Raw genomic sequence first — 13,946 nt, 5'->3', positions numbered from 1 at the left:
GTTGCTCAGTCATGTCTGACTCCTTGTGACCCCATGGACTTTAGCCCACCATGAGCCTCTGTCCATGGGATTCTCCAACCAAGAATACTGGAGTGAGTTGCCATTCCCTTTTCAAGGGGATCTTCCTGACCCGGGAATCAAACTCAGGTCTCCTGCACTGCACAGATTCTTTATGTCTGAGCCACCAGGGAAACCTGAAGATCTCTGAACTTCTTTAAAAGCATGTTTTATTAAAATTTATGATTTTGATGATTAGAATGAAATATTTAATTTCTATAATGATCTATTTTTTTATTATTTTTCACATCTACCAGGACCTAAATTGCTCATTTTAAAAGTTAATTTTAGCAACTAAACACTCACATTGCTTTTTTTAATCTCAACATTGATTTTCTCATCTTATACTTTTTAACTCAATTAAAAATGTGGTCTTTATAGTTCTGATCACATAGACCCCTGAGTCAAGACTGTGTCCAAATGCTAGTTCCTCTGTTTAATGGCTTATGTGACTTTGGGCCATTTAATTAACATTCATGTGCTCCAGTTTCCTCATGTATAAAATGGAAGTAATAAAATAATTATGATATACTGAGATGTGGCACTGAAGATGAAATGGGAAAATGTGATTTTTTTTTTCCTAAGCAACAAGACCTACAGTTTTTCTTCAGAAAATGAAGAGTAAATATATCAATTTGTATGCTTTTTGGTTTGAGAAACTAAACAAATTTGAGAAATGTGTGTCCACTTACTGAGATGAGTCCAATTTTATCCTGTTTTCAGCTTTATATGGTGTTAGATATTAAAAATGTGCTGCCATGATATTAAATGTAGGCTAGAATAACAATAACAATGTTAGGTCAGTTAATGTAGGTTACAGAAAACAGGTTATGATGTTAGAATGGATGAATCTTCCTAAATACTTAATGTGCATACACCCCAAATTGCAATAATTTAACCTAATAAATGTTTATTCGATTTTATTCATGGCCCAATTGATGCAGGTGCCTAATGGAGGGACATAGCCAGTGACAGCTCAACTAACCTCACTATTTGATTTCCATAGTTACTTTGGGTGTTGGTATCTAGCAGATAATCTGAGAAAAAGACAGGGGACCTTGTATAAAAATCTGGAAATGGTTCACATCATTTCCACTCACATTTTATCAGATAGGACACCGTCAGTAGTACCACCCAAACTGCAAGCAAGGCTGGGTAACATAGTCTACCTCCTGTACCCCAGGAAGGTGAGGAATTGGGTATTATAATGCAAAGAGCTAGCAACTGATCAGTGTGAAGACTCGGGGACATGAGTGACGAGTAAGAATAGACATGGAAGAAAGTGTCTGAGAAGAATGAATGAAAAGAGAGTATCTGAGTCAAAGATATGGGGGAAGTGTCCAGAAGTAGACAGTGGTCAGTATTATAAAACACTGCAGAGAAGTCAGAAAGACTTGAAAAGATTTCTAGATTTTGTTAGAAAGGAGCCATAATTGATTGTCAAGAGAAATATGTAAAAAGTTGGGAGCAAAATCAGGAAAAGGTAGCATTTGTTCATGTAAATAAGGGAATATTGGGCCATCATAGTTAGTTATACTAATATTTTCAAATAAAATAAACTGGATTTGCCCATTATTTTCTGTATTAGCTGGAAATTTTAAGTTTCAATGTGAGTATTGAAATTTTCTGTAGAACAGAAAAGATTTTTGTGCTTTATACATGAATTATTTTGATTGGGATTATTTTCATTAGCCAGTACCTATTTGAGTTTTCCCAATTATTATTTTATTATGTCCAAAATATATGTCACTGTTTTGATATCTGGGTAGAGATACCAAACTTCAGAAGCCAATAACAAATTATAGTTTTTAGTATGTTGAACATAGTTAACAGAGGTGGATTTTTAAAAACATGCATGTCATCAAGCTCAATTTTGTGAATCCTTACAAGAGAGTACAGTAAACTACAGTTTTCTTCCTGATTCATTCATTCACTGATGGACAGTTTGGTTGCTTCCATATCTTGGCTGCTGTGAATAGTGCTTCATTGAAGCAGATATCTCTTATGGGTATGCAGGTATCTCTTTAAGATCCTGATTTTGTTTCCTTGGGATATAAGCCCATAAGTGGGATTGCTGAATCATATGGTAGTTCTATTTTCAATTTTGTGAGGAACCTTCATATTGCTTTCCATAACAGCTGTATTTATTTCTATGATCACCAACAGGGCACAATAGCTCTCTTTCTTCCATGTTCTCACCAATTCTTGTTGTGGTTTAGTCTCTAAGTCATGTCCGACTCTTTGCAACCCCATGGGCTGTAGCCCACCAAGCTCCTCTATCCATGAAGGTTCCCAGGCAAAAATACTGGAGTGGGTTGCTGTTGCCTTCACCAGAGAATCTTCCTGATCCAGGGATGGAACATATGTCTCCTGTGTCTCCTGCATTGCAGGCAAATTATTTACCCCTGAGATACCAGAGAAACACCAATTCTTATCTCTTGTCTTCCTCATGTTAGCCATTCTAACATATGTGAAAGAAAGTGAAGTAGCTCAGTCGTGTCTGACTTTGCAACCCCGTGGACTGTAACCTACCAGGCTCCTCCCTCCATGGGACTCTCCAGGCAAGAGTACTGGAGTGGGTTGCCATTTCCTTCTCCAGGGGATCTTCCCAACCCAGGAATCAAACCTGGGTCCCCTTCATGGCAGGCAGACGCTTTAACCTCTGAGCCTCCAGTGATATCTAATTGTGATTTTGATTTTCATTTTTCTAATTAGTTAGTATCTTTTCATGCTAGCCATTTGTATGTCTTCCTAGAAAAAATGTCTATTCATTTCTTTTGTTCATTTTTTAATTGGGTTGTTTGGGGGGGGCTACTTTTGAGTTGTGTGAGTGCTTTGTATATTATTGGTTTTAACTACTTATCAGCTATATATTTCTCAGATATATGATTGGCAAATATTTTCTTCCATTCTGTAGATAGCCATTCAACTCTGTTTCTTTCACTGTGCAGCTGCTTTTTGTTTGATATAGTGCAACTTATTAGTTTTACTTTTTCTTTTGTTGCTTGTTCTTTCTGTGTGTTTGTGTTAGTCACAGAGTCGTGTCCAACTCTTTGCCATCCCATGGATTGTAGCTCATCAGGCTTCTCTGTTCATGGAATTCCCCAGGCAAGAATACTAAAGAGTAGACTGCCATTTCTTCCTCCAGAGGATCTTCCCAACCCAGGGATTGGACCTGGGTCTCCCACATTACAGGCAGATTCCCTAATGTCTGAGCCAGCAGGGAAGCCCGTGCAAACATTTGGTGAGGTGTAGTCCTCTCCAGGAGTCCACAGATGGCTTCTCTTGTGTTGAAACCCACCTCATGTCCAGCACAGTTGCAGCTGCTCATGAGGCCAGACTTCAGGAGAAAAGACACTCATTTACTTATGTATAAGCAGCCTAAGGGGCACGTGTCTAGCTTAACACATACGTCCAAGAGCTTTTGGATGCCCTCCAGTTAGGGCACTTCGGCATCTTTGGCATATCCTCTGCCTGCTCTAGCTCTGGGGTGCCATCTTTTTTTCTTTTTTTTCCTCTCCACGGGTGTCGTAAATTTGTTTAAAAAAAAAAAAAAATGATTGATTTATTTAATAAATTCCAAGCCTGGGAATTCCCTGGTGGTCCAGTAGCCAGGACTCAGCACTCCCAATGCAGGGGGCCCTGTTTGATCCCAAGTCAGGGAACGAGGTCTTACACACAGCAACTAAGAGTTCACAAATTAGATGTTGTGTGCGGTACAAGATAGTGAGGTTCAGTTTCATTCATCTCGTGTGGTTATCCAGTTTTCCTAATGCCATTTATTAAGAGGCTGTATTTCCCCCATTATTTATTCATAGCTTTTTTATCGCATACTAGTTGACCGTATCAGTCCACTTCAGTTGCTCAGTCGTGTCTGATCTTTGCGACCCATGGGCTGCAGCACCTCAGGCTTCCCTGTCTATCACCAGCTCTCAAGCTTGGTCAAACTCATGTCCATTGAGTCGGTGATGCCATCCAACCATCTCATCCTCTGTTGCTCCATTTGCCTCCGACCTTAAACCTTTCCCAGCATCAGGGTCTTTTCCAAGTAATCAGTTCTCTGCATCAGATGGAAAAACTGTTTGGTGGTCAAAGAGTTTCAGCTTCAGCATCATTCCTTCCAAGAAATATTCAGGACTGATTTACCTTAGGATTCACTGGTTGGATCTCCTGGCAGTCCAAGGGACTCTCAAGAGTCTTACCCAATTCCACAGTTCAAAAGCATCAATTCTTTGACACTCAGCTTTCTTTATAGTCCAACTATCACATCCATGCATGACTACTAGAAAAAACATAGCTTTGACTAGATGGACCTTTGTTGGCAAAGTAATGTCTCTGTCTTTGATACTAGGTTTGTCATAGCTTTTCATCCAAGAAGCAAACATCTTTTAATTTCATGGCTGCCATCACCATCTGCAGTGACTTTGGAGCCCTCCAAAAAATAGTCTCTCACTGTATCCATAGCTTCCCCATCTATTTTTCATGAAGTAATGAGACTGGATGCCATGATCTTCGTTTTTGAATGTTGAGTTTTAAGTCAGCTTTTTCACTCTTCTTTTTCACTTTCATCAACAGGCTCTTTAGTTCCTCTTCATTTTCTGCCATAAGGATGGTATCATCTGCATATACGAGGTTATTGATATTTCTCCCAGCAGTCTTGATTCCAGCTTATGCCTCATCTAGCCTGCCATTTCTCATGATGTCTGCATATAAGTTAAATAAGCAGGGTGACAATATACAGCCTTGATGTACTCCTTTCACAATTTGGAACCAGTCTGTTGTTCCACGTCCAGTTCTAGCTGTTGCTTCTTGACCTGCATACCGGTTTCTCAGGAGGCAGGTCAGGGGGGTTGGTATTCCCATCTCTTGAAGAATGTTCCAGATTGTTGTGATCTACACAGTGAAAGGTTTTGCCATAATCAGTAAAGCAAAAGTAGATGTTTTTCTGGTGGTATTCTCTTGCTTTTTCTGTGAACCAGTGTTGGCAATATGATCTCTGGTTCCTCTGTCTTTTCTAAATCTAGCTTGAACATCTGGAAGTTCACGGTTTACAAACTGTTGAAGCCTCACTGGGAGAATTTTGAGCATTACTTTGCTAGCGTGGGAGATGAGTGCAATTGTGCCGTAGTTTGAACATTCTTTACCATTGCCTTTCTTTGGGATTGGAATCACAACTGACCTTTTCCAGTCCTTTGGCTACTGCTGAGTTTTCCAAATTTGCTGGCATATTGAGTGCAGCACTTTCACAGCATCATCTTTTAGGATTTGAAATAGCTCAACTGGAATTCCACCACTTCCACTAGCTTTGTCCATAGTGATGCTTCCTAAGGCCCATGTGACTTCACATTCCAGGATGTCTGGATCTAGGTGAGTGATCACACCACACTGGTTACCTGGGTTATGAAGATCTTTTTATATAATTCTTCTGTGTTTTCTTGCGACCTCTTCTTAATATCTTCTACATCTGTTAGGTGTATACAATTTCTGTCCTTTATTATGGCCATCTTCGCATGAAATATTCCCTTGGCATCTCTAATTTTCTTGAAGAGATCTCTAGTCTTTCCCATTCTATTGTTTTCCTCTATTACTCTGCATTGATCGCTGAGGAAGGCTTTCTTATCTCTCCTTACTATTCTTTGGAACTCTGGATTCAAATATCTTTCCTTTTCTCCTTTGCCTTTCACTTCTCCTTTTCTCAGCTATTTGTGAAGCCTCCTCAGATAACCTTTTTACCTTTCTGCATTTCTTTTTCTTGGAGATGTTCTTGATAACTGCCTCCTGTACAATGTCATGAATCTTCATGCATAGTTCTTTAGGCTCTCTGTCTGTCAGATCTAATCCCTTGAATCTATTTCTCACTTCCACTGTATATTCGTAAGGGATTCGATTTAGGTCCAACCTGAATGGTCTAGTTTCCCTACTTCTTCAATTTAAGTCTGAATTTGGCAATAAGGAGTTCATGATCTGAGCCACAGTCAGCTCCTGGTCTTGTTTTTGCTGACTGTATAGAGCCTCTCTATCTTTGGCTGCAAATAATATAATCAATTTGATTTTGGTAGTGACCATCTGGTGGTGTCCATGTGTAGAGTCATCTCTTGTGTGTTGGAAGAGGATGTTTTTACTATGACCAGGTATAGACAAGGGTTTATTTATGGGCTCACAATCTGTTCCATTGGGCTTGCATTGTGGCTCAGCTTGTAAAGAATTTACCTGCAATGCGGGAGACCTGGGCTTGATCCCTGTGTTGGGAAGATATCTGGAAAAGGGAAAGGCTACCCACTCCAGTATTCTGGCCTGGAGAATTCATGGACTGTATAGTCCATGGGGTCACATGGAGTCAGACACGACTGAGCGACTTTCACTTCAGAGTCTGATCCTTTGTCTATTGATCTACTTTTCCAATACCACACTGTTGTGATTTCTATAGTTTTGTGGTATGGTGTGCAATCTGCAATGTGATGCCTCCATCTTTGTTCTTTTTTTCTCAGGATTTCTTTGCCTGTTTGGAGTCTTTGGTGGTTCTGTACACATTTAAGGATATCTTTTTCTATATCTGTGAAAAATATTGGAACTTTTATAGAAACTGCATTGAACCTATGGACAGCTTTGGTTCTTATGGACATTTTAACAGTCTTATTTCTTATAGGAGGTTTTTCTTAAGCCATCTGATTTCAGTAATATGCTCATCTTATGTAGTTACTCATATTTGAATAGAGAAATGTGAAATATTCCATTTTTGATATCATTTATTTTATAGGATTATTTGTTGATTGATTCAACTCATTAACAAAAAAAATCAAGCTTTGAATTGTTAGTCATTTTCTAGAGTGTAGGTTATATGATTGTGTCACCAGCATCTCTACTTCGTCATCAAGGTTGTCACGTTTTCTTTGTTGTTAACTCAATTATGTGAAACTTCCCAGAAAGTTTCATAATTATTTTATTTCTGATCATAGAGTATAAAAGAAATATTCCTTGGGCAGGTATATTTTCTTTTCCATGTTTATATATTCTAGAACAATCTCATGTTGAATAGTCACATGCCATATCTGATTGGGATAAGATGTTGTATCATGTGAAATAGTGGATTAGAATATGCAAATGACTAAATTGTCAAATAAGTTATATTATAATCTGGAGAGATACCTCTCATGGAGATGGTGCATGTTATTTTTGCTTTTTTCTTTTTAACACACATACTCACCACTTCAAATCTAATCATAGAAAAATAAAGTCTGTAATGATTCAGTAAGTAATATAGCTAAATGTGGGACTAGGTATCACTAGATATCTTTATTTACTGGTTATTTATATAATCAGTTCAGAACATTTAACCTTTTTGGTAAATTTCCATGGTGAATTCCTGCTTATATAATATTGCTCCCTTTGTAAATAACAGAAATGGAAGTGGTTCCCTTTCTTCTTCTCTCTCTAATAGCCCCTCTCTCCCCAAAATATTTGTTTAGATTTAAATCACTTCACTAAAAAACACTTCCTCTTCTAAGGAGAAAAGCATCACTTGTTGAGTTCATTAGGAAAAACAAAATAGGATATAGGTTATAGTGAAAATTTAGGTTCTAGGAGAAATTTCATAAATAGAATACAAATTACTAAACTGTAATTGATAATGCTTCCCTATGGGTGGAGATTATTTTAAGTTTCCTCAAATTCTAATTAAATATTTGTCCTCATTTTCTCCAGAAACAATGAGATAATTTAATAGATTACTTTAATAATATATTATGCCTTATGTTGGTTATATCAATATTAGAAATGTGCCGTCTTAGTGAGAGCTTTCTGATCATAGAGCACCCATGAGATTTGGATATTTTCACATAATGCATATCACTTAACCTTTTCAGTCTTTCAGTTTAGTTTCATTGCTTAATATTTTTAGTGTTCTTATTTGTAAAATGTCAGTAATAATTATTTCCCAGATTCATTTTGAGGGAGGAACCTAGCATAGTTCCTAGCAAAGAATGTTTAAGGTGGAGAAGCTTCTTCGTTTCACCCTCCCATCTCACCCTCACACATATTTTCAACACACACGCACGCACACACACACACAGAAGCAGTCACAGACTTATTTTAAAAAACAAAATATGAACTGGCTTGTAAATAGTGAATAAAAATGATGATTTCTAATTAATGATAAATGGCATAAAAAACTTGGTTGGAAACAATATAATTTAAATATATTAAAATATGTAATTTTGGCATAACCAATGAAAGGCTTCAAAGATTAGCACATCATGCCTCTTTGTTCTGCTCACACTGAGCACCTTTTTTCTCTTATCTATCCTATCTTTCAACTTAATTCACTAAACCAACAAATTCCAACATATATATATATATATGTATATATTTAATTAATTTATTTTTAAATTGAAGAATAATTGCTTTACAGAATTTTGTTGATTTCTTTCAAACCTCAGCATGACTCAGCCATAGGTATACATATGAAGATTATCTCAGAAGTCTTCTTCTCTGGGAAACCTTTCTTGGTCCCTCTCTACTTCTATCCGGCACTTCTTTTCCATGCTTTGATCCACATGACTTTGTATCATTGTTCCTATCATATAATTTAGTGAACGTGAGTTCTTCAAACAAATCTGAATATAGTCAGTCTCTTATTTTGCCATATTATAGATGGAATGAACTGTAATACATTGAGATGATGTTTAATTTCAAATACTAACTTTAATGTATCATCCACATTCCTTATTTTTTTCTTGATTCTAAGTAACATTTCTCAGAAAAACATGTTTTTATGTTTGTTTTAAATAATATACCATTGTTACAAATTCTGGAAACTATGGACTCATGTGAAATCAATGAAATGCTAAAGATAATACAATATTATTTCATAATGAATGTAAAATTTGTGAGTGTAAAACCAGTAAGTTATCCTATAATATGTTTTAATTGGTGAACAAGTAATTGGCATTTATTTTTCTTGATATCACTAGTGGAGATATGATTTAGAACAATTTCTGTTTATCTTTGTAAGTCTTATTTGATTAAATTGATTTCCCCCAGAATCGTTGATATATTTTCTTGTTTGAAAGTATCAGCTGAAAAATGTATATCTCCTTTTTATATTGTGATTTTTATACTACATCAAGGATTAATTAGTTAATTGCAGTCCTACATAGGAAAAAATCATATTTCTCTGTAATTATTGAATAGAACTATTTTGATGGAGGTCTTCCCTCATAGTTCAGTTGGTGAAGACTCTGTCTGCAATGCAGGAGACCCAGGTTCAATTCTTCGGTTGGGAAGATTCACTGGAGAAGGAAATGGCAACCCATTCCAGTATTCTTGCCTGGAAAATTCCATTGACAGAGGAGACTGGCAGGCTATAGTCCATGGGGTTATAAGAGTTGGAGATGAGTTAGTGACTAAACCACCACCATTTTGAGGGAATAAATTTTAAATATTTTGAATTTTATATTCTCAAATTGACAATTTACCTCTTTTAAGAGAAATAAATTTCAAAGAAATATAAATTATTTAAAAATGCTTAGCCCAACACATTCTTTTTTTCTGCTCTGTCTTTAAATATTCTGTCCCCTCTTTCTCTCTCACCCATTTCTATTTCCTCTTCTAACTTCCTGGCTAAACCTCTGCCTAAATAATAGTTGCACCAATAGGAATACATTGTAGCAGCTCTGTGAAGCTAAAAATAGTATAGAAGAGGCTTAAGTTTTTGTTTTTTCAACTAAGAGATTACATCCTTATGGTGTGATTGGGCATATGTGTGTTTATGTGTTTTAAAAAGTCCAGTTATACAAATGTCAATCTTGACAGTATGGATATTATTTTATATTGTAAAAAAAAAAACATGCAAAATGTATTCTGAACAGACTTTCTTATTTATATCTGTAGGGTAAAATTTTTTAACTGTCTGAAAATAAAACTCACATGCATTTTATATTTCTAGCTGAAATGAATTCCTTGCTAATAGAAGTTGATGTTCTTGACTAGGTACGTAAAGAGTATGGGAAATGCCTGCGAACGCATTGCTGCAGTGGCAAGAGTACAGAGAGCTCCATCGGCTCAGGGAAAACATCTGGTTCTCGAACTCCTGGGCGCTACTCCACAGGCTCACAGGTAAACAATATTTGTTAGTTAAAATGAAATAGCTCTTATCTGTATTCTGTTATGCATTGCTATCCTTTCTTGATAAGATTTATTTTCTATCCCAAGCATTTAACACAACACATTTTTGTTGTTTTGTTTTACTGTGTCTCAAATGAGAATGGTTATGATGGAAATTTAAGAAACCAAAGTGCAAAAAGATTTGAAGTTTAGAGTATAAGTTTGTATAGTAATTCATGATTTCAGCTTGTTCCTAGTTGAATGAAAAATGAAGGTGAGGAAAGGAATTTGGCATTTCGCCTAAAATTCTAAGAAAGTAATATTTTACATAAATGTTCTTGAGTTAATTACTTCTTTTAACTTGTCTAATAACTCTTTATTGTATACTGAAAATATTTACTTGTTAAATAGTAGGTTTAATCAGTTCAGTTCAGTTCAGTTCAGTCACTCGGTCGTGTCCGACTCTTTGCGACCCCATGAACCTCACCAAGCCAGGTCTCCCTGTCCATCACCAACTCCCGGAGTTTACTCAAACTCATGTCCATTGTGTTGGTGATGCCATCAACCATCTTATCCTCTGTTGTCCCCTTCTCCTCCTGCCCTCAATCTTTCCCAGCATCAGGGTCTTTTCCAGTGAGTCAGCTCTTCACATCAGATGGCCAAAGTACTGGAGTTTCAGCTTCAACATCAGTCCTTCCAATGAACACCCAGGACTGATCTCCTTAGGATGGACTGGTTGGATCTACTTGCAGTCCAAGGGACTCTCAAGAGTCTTCTCCAACACCACAGTTCAAAAGCATCAATTCTTTGGTGCTCAGCTTTCTTTATAGTCCAACTCTCACATCCATACATGACCACTGGAAAACCATAGCCTTGACTAGACGGACCTTTGTTGGCAAAGTAATGTCTGTTTTTTAATATGCTGTCTAGGTTGGTCATAACTTTCCTCCTAAGGAGTAAGTGTCTTTTAATTTCATTGCTGCAATCGCCATCTGCAGTGATTTTGGAGCCCAGAAAAATAAAGCTAGCCACTGTTTCCCCATCTATTTGCCATGAAGTGATGGGACCAGATGCCATGATCTTAGTTTTCTGAATGTTGAGTTTTAAGCCAACTTTTTCACTCTCCTCTTCCACTTTCATCAAGAGGCTATTTAGTTCTTCTTCACTTTCTGCCATAGAAATTTATAACTCATTTCATGTTGTATGCTAGTAGGTCAAAGGATAATTCAGGGAGTGAAGAATACCAAAATAGCATCATTGATTTAACTGATCAAAGTGCTTACTCCCATGAGTCCAGCACTTCAGTTCAGTCGCTCAGTCATGTCTGATTCTTTGTGACCCCATGAACTGCAGCATGTCAGGCCTCCCTGTCCATCACCAACTCCCGGAGTTTACCCAAACCCATGTCCATTGACATGGTCCATCACCCATTGGTGATGCCATCAACCATCTCATCCTCTTTGTCACCTTCTCCTGCCTCAGTCTTTCCCAGCATCAGGGTCTTTTCAAATGAATCAGCTCTTTGCATCAGGTGGCCAAAGTATAGGAGTTTCAGCTTCAACATCAGCACTAGATATATTAATAATGACTGTTTCATCCCTCTCAAAGGAATTTAAGAGCTTTTAAGTAATTTGTCTTCCATTTTCCACACAGTGTCAGTCCAAAGATTATTATGTAGAAATTTCAGCAACTCTAGGATGCTAAAATGCGCCAAATAAAAGACATATGTGGGTCATGCATGAGTGAGTTTGAGTTCCAATTACCAAACTAATATTTCTAAGAATATATGGTTCAATGGGAAAAACAACCATTTTTGTAGTGTTGTTAATTGAAATTTTCTGAATAAGACTTGAATTGAAATTCCAGAATAAATTTATAAATCAAGAACATATTTTAACTCTATTAACTCAACCTTCTAAATTTATTTATTTTAATTTGGTAATTATGTATATGCACACATATATAATAAAAAGATATTTGTTCTTTGACTAATTCCAATTGGCTTAAAATAAGAGGTTCAGTTTCCCTAAATAATTCCATTCATATGCTTAGAAAATTAAATATCCTTATAACCTTTAATTATAATATCACTTGCCAAGCTAATATATCTGATTCTCTAAAACACATTCATTGTCAGGCTGGACAGTTGTGCACACTGAACTAGCACTTGAAAAACTCTTATAAACCAAAGATAATAAACAATATTCTCAGAAATATTATCATCACACTAAAGGAGTTATGTTTTATTTTATAAATAAAATCACATATCTATTATCAATCTAATGTTCCAACTAAACATTTTAGAACTAACATGTAACTGTCAAAGCTATCAGTTATATGTTAGTTTTAGGATGATTATTTTTATTTTGACAAGTTATCTTGACACTTAGCAACCACAAATTATCATAATGATCATGGAACTTATTCCCACAGATAATAGGCAGTTATTTAAAATTTGAATTTATTTTATTATTTCTATGCCTTAGTACAGTTGCAAAGTTGTAAATTAAGGAATCAAATGTACCAAATTAGATGGACTGAGATTTCTGAGTTAGGACTAGTAGATTATCATTCAGAATCTGAATTTCTTGTAAGAGTGGAGGCACACGTGGACACTTTCTGTATGACCTTCTTGAGATCCATTCTTTCATTTTCAACCTGATAAATTCTTACCTCTCTTTTTTGTAGTAGTCTTTTCAACAATTTTAAATTGAAATTTCTGAGATTCTACAGAATGTCATTTAACCTGATTTGTTTCTGCATTCCTTTCATAAAACTGAGCTCATCAACCATTATCCCACAACCATTTTATTGGCAGATGTCTTCAGTGAAATCATAATATTTCGTAGTTTCACGAATTATGTTAGAACAGAGTTGTGCAATGTTTAGCATTACTTCTAACCCACAAGATAAAATACTGTAGCTTAAAGGAATAATCATAAACTTTGTGAGTGGGTAGAACTTGTTTTAATTCTAGCCTTGCCATATTCCTACCAGCTGTGACACAAAACAAGTCATTAAACTCACTAGCCTTCAGTTTTTTCATAAGTAAAGTGGTTTCTGATTTCTTACATCATTAGGAAGATTAAGCTAATGTATACAAAACACAAATTGTATATGCTCTAAAAGTTGGAATTGATATCACTTACTAGGGGCATTATTGCAGACTATAATTTCAGGTATACATTTTAAAGCTGTGTCTTTTGTTTTTTACTTTTATAGTTATAACATCACAATTATAATATTAGGAAGAAAAACCTCATGTTGCTTTCTCGTGCTTAATATAATACTGATTCTGTTTAACTTTGACAGTCTAAACTACATAAAGTAATATTACTTAAATATAGTCTGTTTAGGTAGAAATAATAAATATTTTACATTAACTGTGAAATTCCATGAGCAACATCTAAAACACTCACTGATACTGAGGTAAAATTTTGAGAGTATAAGTGTCTTTTTCCACATCAGAGGACTTCTAAAATGACAAACATTATTTTTTGTTGTTAAGAAACTTTGGATTTATGTTATAAAATGCCAAGCAATCTTATAAGCTTATAATCTTATAAGCTCTTATAAAATGGTTAAAAGGCAACTTCTTCCAAGATCTGGGGCTTTCATACTAACTGTAAAAGGCAGGAAATTTATTAGCAATCAAATAAACCAACAGAAAATACCAGGTTATAAAAGCTGGTGCAGAAACAAATATGGCCATATGATGCATAAAGTCCAGGTGGTTACTTGGATTAAGTGTTAGCAAAGACTGGAGAAATGACAGGAAGGATGTTCAG

The 13,946-nt window shown here is 35.9% G+C and overlaps 1 protein-coding gene across 5 annotated transcripts in view; it reads left to right on the top strand.

The window, feature by feature from the left end:
* The window catches only part of ADGRL3 (adhesion G protein-coupled receptor L3), a 938,528-nt gene that overhangs the window by 885,031 nt on the left and 39,551 nt on the right, over positions 1 to 13,946 (top strand). For all 5 annotated transcript variants that reach the window (XM_065913896.1, XM_065913892.1, XM_065913894.1 and 2 more), the window contains one exon: positions 10,045 to 10,170. In XM_065913896.1, coding sequence (XP_065769968.1) covers positions 10,045 to 10,170 — 126 coding nt within the window. The remainder of the gene's footprint in view (positions 1 to 10,044; positions 10,171 to 13,946) is intronic.

Source organism: Muntiacus reevesi, chromosome 22 (assembly GCF_963930625.1).
Source record: "Muntiacus reevesi chromosome 22, mMunRee1.1, whole genome shotgun sequence".
Taxonomy (NCBI): Eukaryota; Metazoa; Chordata; class Mammalia; order Artiodactyla; family Cervidae; genus Muntiacus; species Muntiacus reevesi.
This window is presented reverse-complemented; position numbering and strand designations above follow the sequence as displayed.